Source organism: Pseudophryne corroboree, chromosome 9 (assembly GCF_028390025.1).
Source record: "Pseudophryne corroboree isolate aPseCor3 chromosome 9, aPseCor3.hap2, whole genome shotgun sequence".
Taxonomy (NCBI): Eukaryota; Metazoa; Chordata; class Amphibia; order Anura; family Myobatrachidae; genus Pseudophryne; species Pseudophryne corroboree.
Window position 1 is genome coordinate 187474202 of NC_086452.1, and position 22396 is coordinate 187496597.

Sequence of the window (22396 nt, forward strand, 5' to 3'; positions counted from 1 at the left end):
CGTAGTAGACGCTTTGGCCGCCAGCACGCCGGCATCAGAAGCCGTTTCCTGAATGTAATGAGAGGTTGTGGTAATATATGAAAGACACTGTCTGGCATTATCAGAAAAATACAGATGTAGCTCCGCCTCAACTTCTTGAACCCAGGCTTCCATAGCTTTTGCAGCCCAAGAAGCTGCTATAGTAGGTCTATGTACAACACCTGCAAGAGTGTAAACAGACTTCAAATAACCCTCCACATGCTTATCTGTCAGTTCAGAGAGGTGATGGTAGTGACAGGCAGAGTAAAAGACACCACAAGACGTGCGACAGGCAGGTCCACCGGAGGTGGTGTTTCCCAATTTTTACTTAATTCTGCAGCGAGGGAATACCGGACTAGCATCTATTTAGACAGGGAGAATTTCTTTCCTGGAGACTCCCAGGATCCCTGACGTATGTCAACTAAATGTTTAGAAAGTGGTAAAACTAAATTTAGTAACCTTCTGACATTTGAACTTAACAGGTTTCTTAGATGTATCTGGAGGGTCATCAATCTGAAGAAACAGTGTGATAGCCTCCACTAGGTCAGGTACATAAACCTGTGTTATAGATTCCTCATCAGAAGCAGCTGCATCAGTGTCTGATGGATCAGTATATTCCCCATCTTCATCGGATGAAGTATCCAAACCATGAGTGGATTGTGAGGAAAAAATTGCCCGTTTAGATGACCCTTTGGTCCTAGGAGGGCGAGGGTTAGGTGTTTGTTTAACAAAGGACTGATTTAATTGCTTTAACAGAGTTGACAGAGTACCCGCCCATGGCGAATTAACTACAGGGACAATATACGGCTGTAATGGCACAGGAGGTCCCACAGGGGGCGTAAGTCTTGTTACCAGCGTAGTCAGCATATTAGAGAAAGCAGCCCAAGGTGGGTTTTGGTGTGCCACCGGTGCTGCAGGCTGACTAGTGGGTGCAGAACACCCAGTACCTGGACCCTCAGCTGAAATATTTTCCACAGTTAAAACTGTGGCGTCAGCACTGCATGAGGCAGGAGCGCCCACGGAATTCCCGCCCTGTGTAGCAGGCATTACTTGTAAACGTAGCCTTAGGACGTAGTAGTACAATATAGCCAGACAAACACAGGATTTAAGCGGTATAGGGTGACTGAAAATACACAGAGAAAAATACCAAATACTATATCCTGTGAAACACTATATATATGACCCTGACGCACTTAGCCCCCCTCAGAGTACAGAATATAGGAATAGCATTATGAGATACACGGAATAGGAACCACACAGCTATTGGCACACACAGTCACATATACAATGCAGAAATCATTACATACAATAAAACTGCACTGGTAATACTACATAGAGCTATGTATGTATACAAATATAACAATGCACAGTAAACACTGTATGTATATCACAGAATACTTGTACTAAATATTCATATAGTTATGCACTTGTTCTTAACTAACACTGTCTAAACGACATGTAGAATACTTGAGTGTCCTGTAAAAGCACAGCGCTGATGAGGCAGGTGGCTTTACAGAGGAGACTGTGCCCAGCAGTTCCAGAATCAGCGCAGCGCTGTGTAATTATTATTATTACATTTTATTTATAAGGTGCTACAAGTGTTTCGCAGCGCCGTACAAAGGACAGTACAGGGAGATCAAACTTAACATTACAGTAAATAAACAAATAGAGTACAGGTAACAAAGAGCACCACAATTCTCAAGACATAATACAGCTAAGATGTAAGTAGTAAGGGAGTGATCATCGTACAACTAGGGGCTGGTGGCCATCGATGGAGATGAGCCTTTACCAGCAGGAGAAAAAGCGGGCATAGATGGTCGCTGAGTAGGGGAGAGCTGCTAGTTAAATGTGTCGAGAAGAGGGCTTAGATAAAAAGAGGAAAGAGGGCCCTGCTCTGAAGAGCTAACAATCTAGTGGGAAGGGTCGACAGACAGATGACATGAGGTGCAAGCAAGCGGGAGGTAGCCTGATGGCAGTATGTAAGCAAAGCTGAGATGTTCAAGGCATGAGGCAGGGGGATGGAGAAGCGGCCTCAGGACTTGGTTATGCGTCGGGAGGGTATGCTTTGATGAATAGGTGGGTTTTTAGTGCCAGTTTGAAGCTTTGCAAGGTCAGGGAGAGTCTAATGGAGCGGGGGAGTTCATTCCACTGAAGGGGTGCAGCACGGGCATAGTCTGAACTCGAGCATGGGAAGCAGTGACCAGGGTGGTGGAGAGGCGACGGTCATTGGACGACCGTAGGGGGAGGGAGGGAGTATGAAGGGAGAGGAGGTTGGAGATGTAGGGAGCAGTGGAATTAGAGATGGCCTTGTATGTGAGGGTTAGGAGTTTGAAAAGGATTCTGTAGGGGAATACGAGCAGTGTGATTTCGTTGAAGGGGAGTGGCAGATGTGGAGTGGTGGGATAGGAAGATAAGCCTAGCTGCGGAGTTCTGGACAGATTGGAGGGGAGAAAGATGGGAGGAAGCGAGGCCAGTGAGGAGAACATTTCAGTAGTCGAGTCATGAGATGACCAGTGAGTGGATGATAAGTTTAGTTGCACTCTGGGAGAGAAATGGCCTGATGCGAGCAATGTTGCGTAGCTGGAACTGACAGGATTGTGCCAGAGCTTGGATGTGGGGAGCAAAGGAGAGGGAGGAGTCAAGAGTGACGCCCAGGCAGCGGAGTTGGGGAACGGGGGAGATGGTGGTGTTGTCAACAGTGACAGAGATATTGGTAGGGGGTGTTGCTCTGGATGGGGGGGAAATATGATGAGTTCAGTTTTGTCCATGTTGAGCTTCAGAGAGCGCTCAGACATCCAGGAGGAGATTGCGGAGAGGCAGCTGGAAACATGAGAGAGGACAGAGGAGGACAGATCAGGAGAGGAGAGTGGTGTGTCATCAGCATAGAGGTGGTATTGAAGGCCGAAGGAGTTAATGAGCGCATCCAGGGAAGAGGTATACAAGGAGAACAGAAGGGGGCCAAGGACAGAACCCTGAGGGACACCAACAGGAAGGATGGAAGGGTGTGAGGTGGTGCCGGAGGCAGACACAGAGAAGGAGTGGTTAGTGAGGTAAGAAGAAAACCAGTCAAGGACAGTGCTAGAGAGGCCAGCTTTTTGGAGTGTGCGGAGGAGGAGATGATCCACAGTGTCAAAGGCAGCAGAAAGGTCCAGAAGGATGAGCAGAGAGAAGTGGCCCCTGGATTTGGCCGAAAGCAGGTCATTGGTGACTTTCACCAGGGCAGTCTCAGTGGAGTGGAGTAATGGCGCCCAAACGCTGACAGGGAGAGAGAGAGATGCAGCTCCAGAGCGGGAACAACTGCTGTAGATGGCACCTGGGGCTGGGGGAGGGGCTACAGGTCAGAGCCTTATCCCATCTGCTGGACTTCACCACCAGGAACTATGGAGCCTATGTGAAACGGATTTTAGTAAATCTGTCCTGTGCTCCTTGCCCTGGTGGATATAGTGGAGTCCCTGCATGGCCAGTGTCTACGCCAGCGGCGCGGTCCGTCTCCGGAGACCGCGTCCGGATCACAATTTCGTCGGATCCCACCTGGGGGACCCTCTTACCTCCTCCCTAAATGTGTGGCCACACGATCCAGGAGCAGCGGGGGTATGTGTGTGCCTGATGAAACCGGAGCGCCTCAGCTGTAAGTACCCGGCAACCAGGGCGCGGGAGTACACAGCGCCACTGGGGGAGGGGAGGGAGCCGCAGCACGATATGTCAGCATGACATATAGCAACTAGTGCCTGTGCTGCGGCCTTTGAAGTCTTCTTTCTTCTCAGAAAAGCTCCTTTTAGGGCTGTTTAGAGCAGCCCATCCTGTTAGCTGCCTGCACTGCAGGCACCAATTTACAAATTGTGCTCCAGTGCCCGGAGGCGGGTATATAGAGGCGATGGTGCACTGCATCTTGGGAACAGTCAAAGCTTTAGCCCAGAGGTTCTCAAACTCGGTCCTCGGGGGCACACACAGTGCATGTTTTGCAGGTCTCCTCACAGAATCGCAAGTGAAATAATTAGCTCCACCTGTGGACCTTTTAAAATGTGTCAGTGAGTAATTAATACACCTGTGCACCTGCTGGGTTACCTGCAAAACATGCACTGTGTGGGCTCCCGAGGACCGAGTTTGAGAACCTCCGCTTTAGCCTGTTGGTGCCTCGGGTCAAGATCCAACTCTATACCCCAATGTTATTCCCTGTAGAATACCAGTGTACCCCGCTGCAGAAAATGGACATACTATTTGAACCTCCCATATTGACCCACCACTGAGTACACACTACTATCCTCACCTACAAGCTGGGATTATTAAAACTGGCCCAAGGATCCAACTGCCAAGACCCAGATTACCTGTGGCTAAACAGACTCCCATTCCCCTACCAGTAACATCTTGTAAGTCAAAGCTTTAGCTTGTTGGTGTCTCGGATCAAGATCCAACTCTACACCCCGATGTTATTCTCTGTGGAATACCAGTGTACCCTGCTGCAAAAATTATGGACAATACAGTATGAATCAGGGACCAATTCAGATGGGCTCTCAATGCACAGTACTCTATAAATTCTTGTATGGGCTAAAAAAGCAGGCAGCCTGTCCTGAGCCATTGCTATCTGCTGCAAACAGGGTGAAATGCCTCCAGATTGCTCTAGAACACAGAAATTGGAAAGCAAATGACTGGAAATGGGTCTGACGAATCTCATTTTCAATTACACCATGCAGATGGTATGGTGATTATAGAGACAACAGCACAGAAGCATGGATCCTTCTTGCATTGTCATGACTCATTGCATTTGAGCTAATATTCCCAACAAAACACAGGGCTTAATTCAGATCTGATCGCAGCAGCAAATTTGTTCGCTAATGAGCAAAACCATGTGCACTGCAGGGGGGCAGATATGACATGTGCAGAGAGAGTTCGATTTGGGTGTGGTGTGTTCAGACTGAAATCTAAATTGCAGTGAAAAAATAAAGCAGCCAGTATTTACCCTGCACAGAAACAATATAACCCACCCAAATCTAACTCTCTCTACACGTTATTTCTGCCCCACCTGCAGTGCACACAGTTTTGCCCATTAGCTAAGAAAATTGCTGCTGCGATCAGATCTGAATTACCTCCGCAGTTATTAGAATCCATGCCTAGAAGAATTCATGCCTTAGGTGGCTCAACATCCTGTAGTCATGATAATTTGCCCACGTAGGGTATGTATTATAGACGAATGCCTTCATAATAAAAACAGTGAATATCTTCCTAAACACTGTATTCACTTTGCATACTTGAATTTAGCATTGGCATATTATATATTCATATACTGGTTACAAATGCTCTCCTAATCCATGGGGACTTTTTTGGTTTATTTTTATCCCAGTTGTCATTTTAAAGAAGTTTAACCTTCTCTCTAAGGCTGCTGTTTCAAGTTTCAACTACTGTATTTCAATATCCAGTGCCAACAGAGGGTATTTTTTCATGTAGGTGTTCAAAATGATGCACCTACAGTAATATACCAAATCATCAAAATCCACACTTACCCTCTTTTCATCAGGACGGTCACTATCTCGAGTCACAGCATCCAAATCGGTAACTCCACGGCTAAACGCAGGACCCTGGTCTCCGGGAAGAGGAATATCCAGTGCATCTATATCTGTCTCATCAGCATTGTGGTCCACAGTGGCAACTATATGTGTCACTGATAGACGGGGAGAAGAATAAGGGAAAGTATAACTAAGAAATGTTTCAATTAAAAATAAATAAAAAAAAGTTGTCATGTTTAGCAAGCCACTAGGACAAAGATCTGAGTCACAGGATACACAAAGCCTAACAACAAACTAGTTATACAAGTTAAAAATGTGATGTATGACAGCCATATTACAGCAAGTTTAGGAAAAGGCACCAGTATATCTCCCATCACATACCTGGGACACCAGAGTCATCATTGCTCTTCTCGCTCTCATCATCTTCTCGTCCATCTCCACCCTGCTCGGTATGCTGCAAGCTCAGCTTGTGACACACCTCGAATGCTTGGCCTACAGTCCGAACCACTCGCATGGCTTGGCTCTACGTTGAAGAATGAGAAAAGTATGTACCTTACCACCATAATACAGTTTACTACATCAAAAAGCACCCATTATATGCATTGTAATAACTTTGCCTATAAATTGTACAAACAGATAAAGGGCCTTATTCAATATCATTTGCTAATGTGAATACGCACGCATTGAACGGTTATCAGCAGACTGCGCAATTGTTGCAAATGTATTGTCTGTGTGCAAAGGTCAAAATGCGATCGTTCTGCGTTTGCAGCCTAAGTGTAAAGCGTTTGCAATTTGATTGACAGGAATTGACCGTTTGAGGGTGGTAACATAGCGTTTGTGGGGAGTGGTTGGGAAAATGCAGGAGTGTCATGGCCGTTTCTGGGGCGTGTATCTGACGTCATCTGTGAATGCTGCAATGAAAAACATGGTGCCCGGTGCAAATGCATTCTCATTATTTTGAGTAGGCATTGGTCAGACGCAACTGCTAATTGTGCTCAATTTTTGCGTATGCATTGTGATTCTGTTAATGCATATGCAGATTTGTGAACGCATCGGTGGCCGTCTTTTATCCTTTGTAGGTGGCCCTTCACATTCGATTTTTAGTAGTAGCAGATTTGTGAAAATCTCTATTTCAGGCTCAATAGCGATCCATACTGAATTATGCCCAAAGTTTGTCATTGTACAAAGTTTGACAAATCTTATACAACGTTCATCACATTCCTAAAGATTTCCAAGAACATTAATTTGCTGTGAAAAGGGCCCAGGTGTACAGATGACAGACTGAATTAGATTGTGAGCAAGGACATAAACATTTGGATGGATAGGAGAAAATAAAGCGTGTAACCAGCTCCAGAATATTGCTGATGCTCGTAACTGAGCTAGTCTGTATGGGTAAAACCAAGAAAGGTTTTCAATTTTCCAGGCCACTGCCTGAAACAAGCATTTATTTTAAGTAGTACATATCTTAGCAAAATAACTGGCTTCCACACAACTAAGTAGAACAGCAGAATATATTTTTCCCTTGTGGCAAGTTTCCATAAAAAACTGTCATTTATTTTAGTTCGCATTGATATTAAATCTTGATCCTATTTTAAAATAGAACCACTCTTTTGAGAAGACTATAATTACTGTATTAATATTCTATAATTCTACACTAAACACTTTTTTAAACAGACAGACGTCGGTAAAAGCCGATCCATGTCGCTGAGCTGCAGTGTGTCGACTGATGCATAGCTGCCTCCAGTGCCGGTCTTTAGTCACTACAGACAGGTGGATATTCAGGACTAGTCCACCATATAGAAGGGAAATTGATTACTGTTAATACTCCCATCTTACCATCGCATCAATGTTAGTTGGATTCCGGAGAGTATGAGACGCACCTCATTTCTCCAGTTGTTACACCTTCTACCTCTGGGAAGTTGTTTTTTTTTCCCTTCGTTTTTAAGCACCTCTCCAGCATACTCGCCTCGTTGACGCCATTTTGGCGGGCCGGATGCCGCTGTCGGAATATGGACAGCCGACATCTGGCCCGCCGGTATACAGTACTGAATCTCTCCAGATAATTATTCAGTATTTCAGGTATGACTACATGTAACATCATCTGCAAGCATATAGCGATTTACACAAGTAATTTCAAGATAAAAACTTCAGTTCCTTATTTAAATATAAAAGTGCTCTTTTAGATTTCTGATTTCACCTGACTGATAACGGCTTATTTTTTTTATTTTATATGTAGAATTGTTAATATGAGTAAACTGTTCATTTTTTTTTCTGTAAGTACCACCTTTACTGTGCGCTAAAGTACTGTCATAATTATAGCTTAAATCAATAGTTAAAAACAATAATATATTAATGTGGTCATGATATTCTTATCAGATAGGAGTTATTTTAGATAACTTATAATATTACTGTGTGCAAGTAGTGTGGAAGGAAAGCGGAGTACCTGGAGAAAGCCACACAAGCAATGGGGGGAGTAAACAAACTCCACAAAGTTAGGGACATGGTGGGAATCTAAGACCTCAGTGCTGTGAGACAGTAATGCTAACCATTACACCATCTGTGCTGTATACAAGCTGCTTGTTTATAGCACACCCCACAAATGCTTTGATTATAAAGGATTATGGCGGTGATGCATACATTCCGCAGGTCAGACTGCCATTTTGGGGTCAGAAAGGAATCCCATCATCCTGGTGTTTTGTACGGTTTTTCTCTGGATCAACGTAACTGGAATGTATAAATTGAGAATTTTGAGATTTTTTTTTTTTACTTGTATATGTAATATCTCAGATAAGGTTTTCATGATGGGGGAACATTTACGTTATACACATCACATATCCCTTCAGTAAGGTCACTGACGATCCTAGTCACAAAGCAAGATCTAATTGATCTCAAAAGTTTATCAGTACATATATTTCTAGAAAAAGTCCCCACGTGAAAAGGCAAGCTTCAGATGGGAGCAGTCACATGGTGAGCGAGGCATGTCTGCTATGCTGCTGTAATCGCTCCTACTGTCTGACACTGCATGAAGGGCGTGTGGAGGACACGTATCACAGGAAAACTGGAACCAAATAATATAATCAAAATGTATTTTCTGTTTTACTACCCGATGAGTTTTGTTACTGGCAAATATGTTTGCAGGGCATCATAATATTCATGGCATTATCTGTGCACAACTGGAATTCTGAAAGTAAGACCATTATGCCATGTACAGTCAGGTCCATAAATATTGGGACATTGACACAATTCTCATATTTTGGGCTCTAAACACCACCACAATAGATTTGAAATGAAACAAACAAGATGTGCTTTAACTGCAGACTTTCCGCTTTAATTTGAGGGTGTTTACATCCAAATCTGGTGAACGGTGTAGGAATTACAACGGTTTCTATATGTGCCTCCCACTTTTTAAGGGACCAAAAGTAATGGGACAATCGACTCAAAAGCTATTTCATGGACAGGAGTGGGCTATTCACTCGTTATTTCATCATCAATTAAGCAGGCAAAAGGTCTTGAGTAAATTCCAGGTGTGACATTTGCATTTGGAATCTGTTGCTGTTGACTCTCAATATGTGATCCAAAGAGCTGCCCATATCAGTGAAGCAAGCCATCATTAGGCTGAAAAATCAAATCAAATCCATCAGAGACATAGCATAAACATTAGGTGTGGCCAAATCAACTGTTTGGAACATTCTTAAAAAGAAAGAACGCACTGGAGAGCTCAGCAACACCGGAAGACCACGGAAAACAACTGTGGTGGATGACAGAAGAATTATTTCCCTGGTGAAGAAAAACCCCTTCACAACAGTTGCCCAGATTAAGAACACTCTCCAGGAGGTAGGTGTATGTGTGTCAAAGTCAACAATCAAGAGAAGACTTCACAAGAGTGAATATAGAGTGTTCACCACAAGATGCAAACCATTGGTGAGCCACAAAAACAGGAAGACCAGATTAGAGTTTGCCTTTACAGTTCTGGAACAACATCCTATGGACAGATGAGACAAATAAACTTGTACCAGAGTGACGGGAGGAGAAGAGTATGGAGAAGGAAAGGAACTGCTCATGATCCAAAACATACCACCTCATCAGTGAAGTATGATTAGGGTAGTGTCATGGCGTGGGCATGTATGGGTGCCAATGGAACTGGTTCCCTTGTATTTATTGATAATGTGACTGCTCACAAAAGCAGCAGGATGAATTCTGAAGTGTTTCGGGCAATATTATCTACTCATATTCAATCAACGCTTCAGAACTCATTGGATGGCGCTTCACAGTGCTAATGGACAATGACCCGAAGCATACTGCAAAAGCACCCAAAGAGTTTTTTAAGACAAATAAGTGGAATGTTATGCAATGGCCAAGTCAATCACCTGACCTGAATCCGATTGAGCATGCATTTCACTTTCAGATGAAGCAAAAACTGAAGGGAAAATGCCCCAAGAACAAGCAGGAACTGAAGACATTTGCAGTAGAGGCCTGGCAGAGCATCACCAGGGATGAAACCCAGCGTCTGGTGATGTCTATGCCTTCCAGACTTCAGGCTGTAATTGACTGAAAAGGATTTGCAACAAAGTATTAAAAAGTGAAAGTTTGATCTAGGATTGTTTAGTTTGTCCCATTACTTATGGTCCCTTAAAAAGTGGGAGGCACATATAGAAACCGTTGTAATTCCTACACCGTTCACCAGATTTGGATGTAAACACCCTCAAATTAAAGCGGAAAGTATGCAGTTAAAGCACATCTTGTTTGTTCCAGTTCAAATCTATTGTGGTGGTGTATAGAGCCCAAAATATGAGAATTGTGTCGATGTCCCAATATTTATGGACCTGACTGTATTTCTACCAGTATAATACAATGAAAATAAGAATTTACTCACCGGTAATTCTATTTCTCGTAGTCCGTAGTGGATGCTGGGGACTCCGTAAGGACCATGGGGAATAGACGGGCTCCGCAGGAGACTGGGCACTCTAAATAGAGATTCAGTACTATCTGGTGTGCACTGGCTCCTCCCTCTATGCCCCTCTTCCAGACCTCAGTTAAGGAAACTGTGCCCGGAAGAGCTGACATTACAAGGAAACGATTTTGGAATCCAGGGTAAGACTCATACCAGCCACACCAATCACACTGTACAACTTGTGATAAACTTACCCAGTTAACAGTATGAACAACAACTGAGCATCACTCAACCGATGCTACATAACCATAACCCTTTGTTAAGCAATAACTATATACACGTATTGCAGAAAGTCCGCACTTGGGACGGGCGCCCAGCATCCACTACGGACTACGAGAAATAGAATTACCGGTGAGTAAATTCTTATTTTCTCTAACGTCCTAGTGGATGCTGGGGACTCCGTAAGGACCATGGGGATTATACCAAAGCTCCCAAACAGGCGGGAGAGTGTGGATGACTCTGCAGCACCGAATGGGCAAACACAAGGTCCTCCTCAGCCAGGGTATCAAACCTGTAGAATTTTGCAAAAGTGTTTGAACCCGACCAAGTAGCAGCTCGGCAAAGCTGTAATGCCGAGTCCCCTCGGGCAGCCGCCCAAGAAGAGCCCACTTTACTTGTGGAATGGGCTTTCACTGATTTCGGCTGCGGCAATCCCGCCGCAGAATGAGCCTGCTGAATCGTGTTACAGATCCAGCGAGCAATAGTTTGCTTTGAAGCAGGAGCACCCAGCTTGTTGGATGCATACAGGATAAACAGCGAGTCAGTCTTCCTGACTCCAGCCGTTCTGGTTACATAAATCTTCAAAGCCCGGACTACGTCCAGCAACTTGGAGTCCTCCAAGTCACGAGTAGCCGCAGGCACCACAATAGGTTGGTTCAAATGAAAAGATGACACCACCTTTGGCAGAAACTGCGGACGAGTCCGCAATTCTGCCCTGTCCATATGGAAAACCAGATAGGGGCTTTTACATGACAAAGCCGCCAATTCTGACACACGCCTAGCTGAAACTAAAGCCAACAGCATGACCACTTTCCACGTGAGATACTTTAGTTCCACGGTCTTAAGTGGCTCAAACCAGTGGGATTTCAGGAAATCCAACACCACGTTAAGATCCCAAGGTGCCACTGGTGGCACAAAAGGGGGCTGAATATGCAGCACTCCCTTAACAAACGTCTGAACCTCAGGCAGTGAAGCCAGTTCTTTTTGAGAGAAGATGGATAGGGCCGAAATCTGGACTTTTATGGACCCTAACTTTAGGCCCATAGTCACACTGGACTGTAGGAAGTGCAGGAATCGACCCAGCTGGAATTTCTCTGTAGGGGCCTTCCTGGCCTCACACCAAGCAACATATTTTCGCCATATACGGTGATAATGCTTTGCTGTCACGTCCTTCCTAGCCTTTATCAGCGTAGGAATAACTTCATCCGGAATGCCCTTTTCTGCTAGGATTTGGCGTTCAACCGCCATGCCGTCAAACGCAGCCGCGGTAAGTCTTGGAACAGACAGGGCCCCTGTTGCAACAGGTCCTGTCTGAGAGGCAGAGGCCATGGTTCCTCTGTGAGCATTTCTTGCAGTTCCGGGTACCAAGTCCTTCTTGGCCAGTCCGGAACAATGAGTATTGTTTTCACTCTTCTTTTCCTTACGATTCTCAGTACCTTGGGTATGAGAGGAAGAGGAGGAAACACATAGACTGACTGGAACACCCACGGTGTTACCAGTGCGTCCACAGCTATCGCCTGTTGAAGGCTCTAGAGTAAACGCAATGTCCATTTCTGCCAGAAGGGTCTTATGGACTCTGCAATGGACAGGGGATACCGACTCTAAAAAACACATGGAGGTTTTACCTTATAAGGGTGAGGAATTGTTTGGGGACGGTCTCTCAGACCTAGTCTCCACAGCTACGGCTGGGAAGTCAAATTTCTTGCCTTATGTCCCGCCACAGCCTAAGAAAGCACCGTATTACCAAATGCAGTCATTTCGTTCGCAAAAGAGCAAGAAAGTCAGAGGTGCATCCTTTCTTGCCAGAGGCAGGGGTAGAGGAAAGAGGCTGCACCACGCAGCTAGTTCCCAGGAACAAAAGTCCTCCCCGGCTTCCACTAAATACACCGCATGACGCTGGGGCTCCACAGGCGGAGCCAGGAGCCGTGGGGGCGCGTCTCCGACATTTCAGCCACCAGTGGGTTCGCTCACGGGTGGATCCTTGGGCTATACAAGTTGTGTCTCAGGGATTGTGTCTTGGGCTATACAAGTTGTGTCCCCCTCACCGTTACCTAAAATCGGCCTTGCCAGCTTCCCCCATGGAAAGGGAGGTAGTGCTGGCAGCAATTCACAAATTATACCTCCAGCAGGTGGTTGTAAAGGTTCCTCTCCTTCAACAGGGAAGGCGGGTGCGTAGAATAATCAACGATGCTAGTAAAGTTGAGCCAGCACTAGATGCCATGGTGACCAAATTCCATCAGAGAGGTTACCCCTTGGATGATCTTTTAGCGATTAAGGCAAAGGTACTTGCCACTCCTAGATCTGTTGCACTTACCCCAGTTGTAAAAAGGACTGAGGATCGCTTGATTTGGGTGAATAAATTTCATAGCCAGAGTAATCAAGTTAACAAACTTAGCAAATCTCTATGGCCAGTAGTTCGATCAGATAAACAACTTAGGAGTCTCAATAATGCTAAAATTATGCCAGCCTACAAGAGGGGTAAAAACATCAGGGATCATGTCATGAAAACCGATATACAATTTCCACCATTGAATAGCGGAAGGGATACTAGTTTTCTCAACCCCGCTCATTTGGGCTGTTTTAAGTGTTTGGGCTGCACAACTTGCAGCCACATGATTGCGGGAGACAGCTTTCATCATCCGTACACTGGGTAAAAGTTTAGGATTCTCCATCGGGTGACTTGCACCACAAGGTTTGTGGTGTATTTGTTGAGTTGTCCCTGTGGCTTCCACTATGTAGGCAAGACGGAGTGTGCCTTTAAAGAACGGATGGCGGCACATAGGTCTTCAATCAGGGCAGCGCTCAATTCAGGCAAAAGTGACCAGCCGATAGCTCGCCATTTCAGTGAGGCACGTCACTCTTTGGCCCAGCTACGACATCGTATTATAGACCACATTCCTCCACTCAAACGTGGGGGGGATAGGGGTCTATTATTATTAAAAAGGGAAGCAAAGTGGATTTTTCTTTTAGATACTCTGTCTCCCCGAGGCCTTAATGAACACCAAGGGTTAGCATGCTTCATTTAATCCCATCTGTGGCATGGTTGTTAATTACATCTAGATTATGCTTAATTCTATTATGATATATTTTGGTGGGGAGTTTGTATGTTCTCCACTTTCCCCTAATTTAGGTATTTTTTGCTGAGTACGGTCATTTATTAGTTCCAGTAGTATTGTCCACAATTCTGCACTATTGGATCGCTGTATGTTTCCCATATTGCGGACAAGTGTCCCTAATGTGGGATTGATGCCTCTGATGTATAGTTTATTCATTCTAAAGGTAACTGTTTCGAAATTTTTGTAGCCGGCATTTTGATCCATCATGTGTTACTTTTTGTATTTGGTTCTAGTTTTTCTTTTCTCTCTTCTTGTTCACTTACAGGTGTTTGATCTCACTGGTTTTAACGTGCTGTAGTTTGTTTACATTTTAGTGAACCTCGTCCGGTTGTCATGACGCCGGCGCCTGCGGATGACGTCATTGGACTGAGCGGGACGCGGCGGGCGGACGGCGCCATGTACAGATGGAGAGGGCTATATAGGTATGTATGTCTCTTATGTCTTGTTGTCCTGATGAAAATGTATTTGTGTATACATTGAAACGTTGATAGCTCTGCAAGGCGTCTGTTTCTTTTGTTTCGCCGTGAGTGCCGCCTGATTGCTGATATATATATATATATCTCTGCGCCTAAGTTTATGTGCCCCCCCTCTCTTTTTTACCCTCTATTGCACCTGTATACTGCAGGGGAGAGCTTGGGGAGCGTCCTTCCAGCGGAGCTGTGTAGAGAAAATGGTGCTATTGTGCTGAGGAAGAAGGCCCCGCCCCCTCAGCGGCGGACTTCTGTCCCGCTTCTCATGTGTAAAAATGGCGGGGGCTCGCACATATATACAGTGCCTGACTGTATATATGTATACTTTTGCCATCAGGTATCTTAATTGCTGCCCAGGGCGCCCCCCCCCCCCCCCCTGCGCCCTGCACCCTACAGTGACCGGAGAGTGTGGGTGTGCTGCGGGAGCAATGGCGCGCAGCTGCAGTGCTGTGCGCTACCTTAAGTAACATAGTAACGTAGTAACATAGTATCTGAGGTTGAAAAAAGACAATTGTCCATCGAGTTCAACCTATTTGTGGTGTCCTATGCATGATGATTTGACTAAAATTTCTGACTGATGCTGCTGTCAGCCATTGCATTTTATCCCTATTTATAGTAACTATAATGCATGACTATGCACCATACCCCTGGATATCCTTATCCAATAGGAATTTATCTAACCCATTCTTAAAGGTGTTGACAGATTCCGCCATTACAACTCCCTCGGGCAGGGAATTCCAAACACGTATTGTCCTTACCGTGAAAAAGCCTTTACGCCGTATTGTGCGGAATCTCCTTTCCTCTAACCTGAGCGAGTGTCCACGAGTCCTCTGTGTTGATCTAACCAAAAACAGGTCCCGCGCAAGCTCTGTGTATTGTCCCCTTATATATTTGTAGATGTTGATCATATCCCCTCTTAGTCTCCGCTTTTCCAATGTAAACATGCCTAGTCTTTCAAGCCTTTCCTTGTATTCCATCGTCTCCATGCCCTTAATTAGTTTGGTCGCCCTCCTCTGTACCTTTTCAAGCTCCAGGATATCCTTTTTGTAGTACGGTGCCCAGAACTGTACACAGTATTCAAGGTGTGGCCTCACTAGTGATTTATATAACGGGAGTATAATACTCTCGTCCCTAGCATCAATACCCCGTTTTATGCATGCTAATATCTTATTAGCCTTCTTTGCTGCAGTCCTACTTTGGGTACTACTGCTTAGCTTGCTATCTATGAGGACACCTAAGTCCTTTTCCAGTACAGAATCCCCTAATTTTACCCCATTTAGTAGGTAGGTGTAATTTTTGTTCTTGTTACCACAGTGCATTACCTTACACTTGTCTGTGTTGAAGCGCATTCTCCATTTGGCTGCCCATGCTTCTAATTTAACTAAGTCGTTCTGAAGAGACTCGGCATCCTCCTCTGTATTTATAGCCTTACACAATTTGGTATCATCTGCAAAAATTTACACCATGCTCTCTAGACCTTCTGTTAGGTTGTTAATGAAAATATTGAACAATAGCGGTCCTAATACTGAGCCTTGCGGCACACCACTTAGCACTTCAGTCCAAGTTGAAAAAGATCCATTAACCACAACGCGCTGCTTCCTATTATCTAACCAGTTTTTGACCCAAGTGCATATTGTGCTTCCTAGCCCTGATTCTTGTAGCTTGTATATAAGTCTCATGTGTGGTACAGTATCGAATGCTTTGGCAAAGTCTAAAAAGATTACATCCACGTCTTTACCCTGATCTAGGTTTGCGCTTACTGTTTCATAAAAGCCAAGTAAGTTGGTTTGACAGGATCAGTCCTTCAAAACCCCATGTTGATTCCTTTTAATGACCTTATTGGTTTCAAGGAACTTCTGAATACTATCTCTTAGAATTCCTTCCAATACTTTTCCCACTATAGATGTAAGACTAACTGGTCTATAATTACTTGGTTCAGCTTTACTTCCCTTTTTGAATATAGGCACTACTTCCGCTATACGCCAGTCTTTGGGAACCATACCTGATATAACTGAATCCTCAAAGATCAAAGATAGCGGTTTTGCCAGTTCAGAGTGAAGCTCCATTAGAACCCTTGGATGAATACCATCGGGCCCTAGTGATTTATTAATCTTTAAATGTTTTAATCGGTCACAGACTACTTCCTCGCTTAAATAAGTACCTATCAGTGTGATATTGTCATTATTGAGATTGTGTGTCAGTCCCTGAATTGGGTCCTCTCTAGTGAATACTGTTGAAAAAAACTCATTTAGTGTGTCCGCTATGTCATTATCATTTTTGCTTAAGACTCCCAACTTGTCTTTCAAAGGGCCTATACTCTCCTTTTTTAATCTCTTGCTATTAATGTATTTAAAGATTTTTTTGGGATTCGCTTTGCTTTCCTTTGCTACTAGTTTTTCAGTTTCTACTTTAGCCGCTCTTATTTCCTGTTTGCAATTTTTGTTACATTCCTTATAGTGCTGAAATGACTCTGCTTCCCCGTCAGATTTGTATTTTTTAAATGCTCGCCTTTTCTTGCCCATAAGTTCCTTAATCTTTATGTTAAGCCACATCGGTTTATGATTTTTATTCCCTTTTTTTGCTACTCATAGGAATATATTTGAGTGTATTTTTAGCTAGCAGGAATTTTAGTACCTCCCATTTCTCCGTAGTATTTTTTCCTAAAAACAAACCTTCCCATTCAATATCCCTGAAAAATACCCTCATCTTTTCAAAATTTGCTTTGCTAAAGTTTAAAGTCCTAGTTGAGCCAGTATAGGGCTGTTTGTAGAAACTGATATTGAATGTGACCATATTGTGGTCACTGTTTCCTTTGGGTTCCCCTACTATAATACCCGATACCAAATCCTGATTGTTTGCTAATACCAGGTCTAAGATTGCATTGTACCTAGTTGGTTCCTCAATTAGTTGGACTAGGTAGTTATCATTTAGTGTGTTTAAAAACATACTGCCCCTAGCAGTATCACATGAATCGTTTTTCCAGTTTATCTCTGGATAGTTAAAATCTCCCATCACTACTATGTCTCCTACTCCTGCTGCTTTTTCAATTTGCTTTAGTAACAATTCATCATCAGATGCGTTGATACCAGGCGGCCTATAGCATACACCCAATACTAACTTTTTTGTTCCTTTTTCCCCCGCATGCAATTTCTACCCATAATCTCTCAACAGTGTCTACAGTCCCCTCCTGAATATCTTCCCATATATTAGGTTTTAAAAACGGCTTTACGTACAGACACACCCCTCCACCCTTTTTATTTAGTCTGTCTCTCCTAAACAGTGTATAGCCCTCTAGATTGACTGTCCAATCATGAGATTCATCCCACCAAGTTTCAGTAATGCCTATAATATCATACTGTTTGCTTGCTGCAAGTATTTCTAGTTCACCCTTTTTACCAGTAATGCTTCTGGCGTTTACATACATACAACTAAGATAAGTATTTTCCCTTGCGTTAGGGACATCTTTCACCTTATGTGGCAAGGATGACCTGTAATCATCATTGGTTAGTGAAGACAGGAGTCTTCTGCCGCCGATTTCGATGTCTTCTTGCTTCTGCTGCTTCTGTACTTCTGGCTCTGCGAGGGGGACGGCAGCGCGGCTCCGGGAACGGACGATCAAGGTTAGGTACCTGTGTTCGATCCCTCTGGAGCTAATGGTGCCCAGTAGCCTAAGAAGCGCAACTTAGCTGCAGTGAGTAGGTTTGCTTCTCTCCCCTCAGTCCCACGTAGCAGAGAGTCTGTTGCCAGCAGAAGCTCTCTGAAAATAAAAAACCTGACAAAATACTTTCTTTTCTAGCAAGCTCAGGAGAGCCCACTAGGAGCACCCAGCTCTGGCCGGGCACAGATTCTAACCGAGGTCTGGAGGAGGGGCATACAGGGAGGAGCCAGTGCACACCAGATAGTACTGAATCTTTCTTTAGAGTGCCCAGTCTCCTGCGGAGCCAATCTATTCCCCATGGTCCTTATGGAGTCCCCAGCATCCACTAGGACGTTAGAGAAATGTACAATACAGATTGAATATAACAAACCAACCACTATCACAGTAACTGCAATTACAACAGCCAAATACAGGTGTACAAGGCAGATAGGTAGACTTGCACAAAATGATATATGGAAGGTGGTGATTGAAACGGCCATTGGGCTACTGTCAAAAAAGTATGACTGATTTACTTCAATAAAACAAGATAACGTGTGCCGATTCTTCCAACCCAAGGGGGTCATTCTGACCCGATCGCACGCTGCAGTTGTTTGCAGCACAGCAATCGGGTCGGAACTGCGCATGAACTGGCGCCGCAGTGCGCCGGAGCATGCCAGATGGCCGAAGGCAGTCGTTACCTAGCGATCGCCTTTTCCTGATTGACAGGCAGAGGCGGTCGCTGGGCTGGAGGGGGCCGCCATTTTCAGGGCGCTGTCCAGCCAACGCAGGTGTGCCGGACCGTGCGGGGGGCGGGCTGCAGAGGCTGCGTGACGTCACGCGTAGCCGCAGCGACGAGTAACTCCCGGCCAGCCACAGGAGCTGCCCTGGCCGGGAGTTACTCTTCAAGTACAAAAGCATCGCCGCTGTGCGATGCTTTTGTACTTGTGCGGGGGTGCCGGACTGACATGCGGGGCGGACTAGCCCTGTGCTGGGCGTCCCCCCGCATGTCTGGGAAGATGATCGTAGCTGTGCTAAATTTAGCACAGCTACGATCAACTCTGAATGACCCCCTATGCCTTTGATGGGAAAGTGGCTAGATTTTTATTACGGATGTTACACCGCTAAAATGTATACAAAAGGGTTTTCACCAAAATGTATGTATGTATGTATGTATGTATGTATGTATGTATGTATGTATGTATGTATGTTATACATATATAGATATCTATCTATATCTATATATATATATATATATATATATATATATACATATAGATATATATGACACACACACACATACATACATATATACTGCAGCTCAGCATATGGGTTGGGATGTAGTGATGTACAGTAGTGTGGCTTATAAGGGGCTTTAGTACAGTGGTGTAGTGATGTAGAGCAGGGTACAGGAAAGGCTTAGTGTAGCGTATAGGGTAGATGTGATGTAGTGTAGCGTAAAAGGGGACTGTAGCACAGCAATGTTGTGTAGTGGGGGGCATATTTTTGCACCTGGGCCCCCCACTCACTAGTTACATGACTGTATACTATATGTGTTCAATGTCACTATAGATGGGGATATCTGAGGCCATGTGGGGGATCTGATAGGCATTTAAGGGGTATGTGGAGTGATCCAATTCCATGTGGGGTGATCTGTGGGACATAAAGGATACATAGAGAAGCTGAAGTGTATTTAATGGGCACTTGGAGAGATCTGATGGCCATTTGATAGATTTGATAACAATACTTAAATATATACCCACAAACATATACAGACGCACATACTGTACATATATGTGCAAGTTACTTGCAGGTTGTAAGGAGATTAAGTACATAACATAATGGGAACAGTGTTCGCCTTTAATCGCCATGACAATCAACAACAATACAGTGCCATGGATTTTCTTTTGATATATTACTACTAAAACACTAACACTGACTGCTGCAACCTGACACCTGCACAACGTAGGAAGCCCAGCAATGTGAAAAACAAACTTCTCTGGACAGATTTATTTTAGCTGCTACCCTGGAGCCTTTAGATATTAATTCTCCATGGAAACAGACAATAAGGAAATAGAGGACCACAGTTTTCTCCTTTTAATAACCAAGGTTCTCTTGGATACCGTACTGTAAACATCAGGAAACAGCAGAGGGAAAGCTATGGGTGAGTGGTTGGCACTTTCATAAAGTAAAAATGTTAAGGAGAACAGCTGGAGGCCACTGCTTTGTATGAGTAGTCAGGGGAAGCAGAAACTATTGAGGTCATTAAAGGCAAGAGCTGATGGGCAGTAAGCTGTGGTATTAATGAGCTACAGAAGACAAAAGTAGGAAGCACAAACATACACCAAAATCACAGCTATTGCAGGAGTAGAGAAACAAAAATAGGATTTTAATACCTACCGGTAAATCCTTTTCTCTAACGTCCTAGAGGATGCTGGGACTCCGTAAGGACCATGGGGAATAGACGGGCTCCGCAGGAGACATGGGCACTTTAAGAAAGAACTGAGCTCTGGGTGTGCACTGGCTCCTCCCTCTATGCCCCTCCTCCAGACCTGTTTTAGACTGTGCCCAGAGGAGAATGGGTGCACTGCAGGGAGCTCTCCTGAGTTTCCTGCTTAGAAAGCATTTTTGTTAATATTTTTTCTCTTTTTCAGGAAGCACTGCTGGCAACAGGCTCCCTGCATCGAGGGACTGAGGAGAGAGGAGCAGACCTACTTAAATGATAGGCTCGGCTACTGGACACCATTAGCTCCAGAGGGAGTGAACACAGGTTCGTCCTGGGCGTTCACCCCAGAGCCGCGCCGCCGTTCTCCTCACAGACCCAGAAGAAACGAAGACAGAAGACGTCTCAGGCGGCAGTAGCCTTCGGTGCTTCACTGAGGTAACGCACAGCACCGCAGCTGTGCGTCATTACTCCCATACACCTCACACACTCCGGTCACTGTAAGGGTGCAGGGCGGGCGCCCTGGGCAGCAATAAAACACCTCTCCTATGGCAAAAGTCTGTATACATGTACAGGTGGGCACTGTACATGTATATAAAAGAGCCTCCGCCATATTTTAGTAAGTTTGAGCGGGACAGAAGCCCGCCGCCGAGGGGGCGGGTCTTCTCCCTCAGCACTCACCAGCACCATTTTCTCTCCACAGCACTGCTGAGAGGAAGCTCCCCAGACTCTCCCCTGCTTGACACACGGTGAAAGAGGGTTTTAAAGTAGAGGGGGGGCACATATTTGGCGATTATACATTACAGCAGCGCTACTGGGTAAACATTCTGTGTTTTTTCCTGGGTCATATAGCGTTGGGGTGTGTGCTGGCATACTCTCTCTCTGTCTCTCCAAAGGGCCTAGGGGGGAACCTGTCTTCAGATAAGAGATTCCCTGTGTGTGTGGAGTGTGTCGGTACGTGTGTGTCGACATGTCTGCGGTAAAAGGCTCTCCTTAGGAAGAGATGGAGCAAATGTGTGTGTGTGTGGTGTCTCCGTCGACAACGCCGACACCTGATTGGGTATGTGAAATTAAGTGCTAAGATGAATTTATTACACAAAAGATTAGAGAACAGACAGGGAATCTACCCATGTCTGTCCCTATGTCACAGAGACCTCGCAACGCTCACTATCCAAGATAATAGACACTGATATCGACACGGAGTCTGACTCCAGTGTCGACTACGATAATGCAAAGTACAGCCAAGACCGGAAGAAAAGTATTCAATATATGAATTATTGTAATAAAAGATGTTTTGCATATCACTGATGACTCATCTGTCCCTGACACAAGGGTACACATGTTTAAGGGGAAGAAAGCAGAGGTAAATTTCCCTCCTCTCATGAAGAAAAAGAGCAGGAATCTCCAGACAAGAAGCTGCAGCTTCCTAAAAAGAATTCTCATGGAGTATCCTTTCCCTAATGGGGCCAGGATACGATGGGAATTTTCCCCTAGGGTGTACAAGGCATTGACACGTTTACCCAAAAAGGTAGGGCTGACTTAACAGCTATCCTCAGGGATCCTGCAGATAGCATGCAGTGAAAGTACTTTGAAGTCCATTTACACACATTCTGGTACACTACTCAGACCGGCGATTGTGTCAGCATGGGTTTATAGCGCTGTAGCAGCGTAGACAGATACCTTATCAGCGGAGATTGAAACCCTAGATAAGGATGCCATGTTATTGTCCCTAGTGTGTGTGTATATATATATATATATATATATATATATATATATATATATATATATATATATATATATATATATATATATATATATATATATATATGTAAAAGATGCCATATATATATATATATATATATATATATATATATATAAGACATGCCCAAAGAGACGTTAGTCTACTGGGTTCTAGAGTCAACGCTATGTCGATTTCTGCTAGACGTGTCCTGTGGAACATGCAATGGACAGGTGATGCCGACTAAAAGAGGCATATGGAGGTTTTACCTTACAAGGCTGAGGAATTGTGTGGAGAAGGGCTCTC

The 22396-nt window shown here is 44.5% G+C and overlaps 1 protein-coding gene across 3 annotated transcripts in view; it reads right to left on the reverse strand.

The window, feature by feature from the left end:
* The window catches only part of NOS1AP (nitric oxide synthase 1 adaptor protein), a 334948-nt gene that overhangs the window by 68571 nt on the left and 243981 nt on the right, over nucleotides 1-22396 (reverse strand). For all 3 annotated transcript variants that reach the window (XM_063940038.1, XM_063940037.1, XM_063940039.1), the window contains exons 6-7: nucleotides 5901-6042; nucleotides 5517-5674 (exon numbers count right to left, since the gene is read on the reverse strand). In XM_063940038.1, the coding sequence (XP_063796108.1) occupies nucleotides 5517-5674; nucleotides 5901-6042 (300 nt within the window). The remainder of the gene's footprint in view (nucleotides 1-5516; nucleotides 5675-5900; nucleotides 6043-22396) is intronic.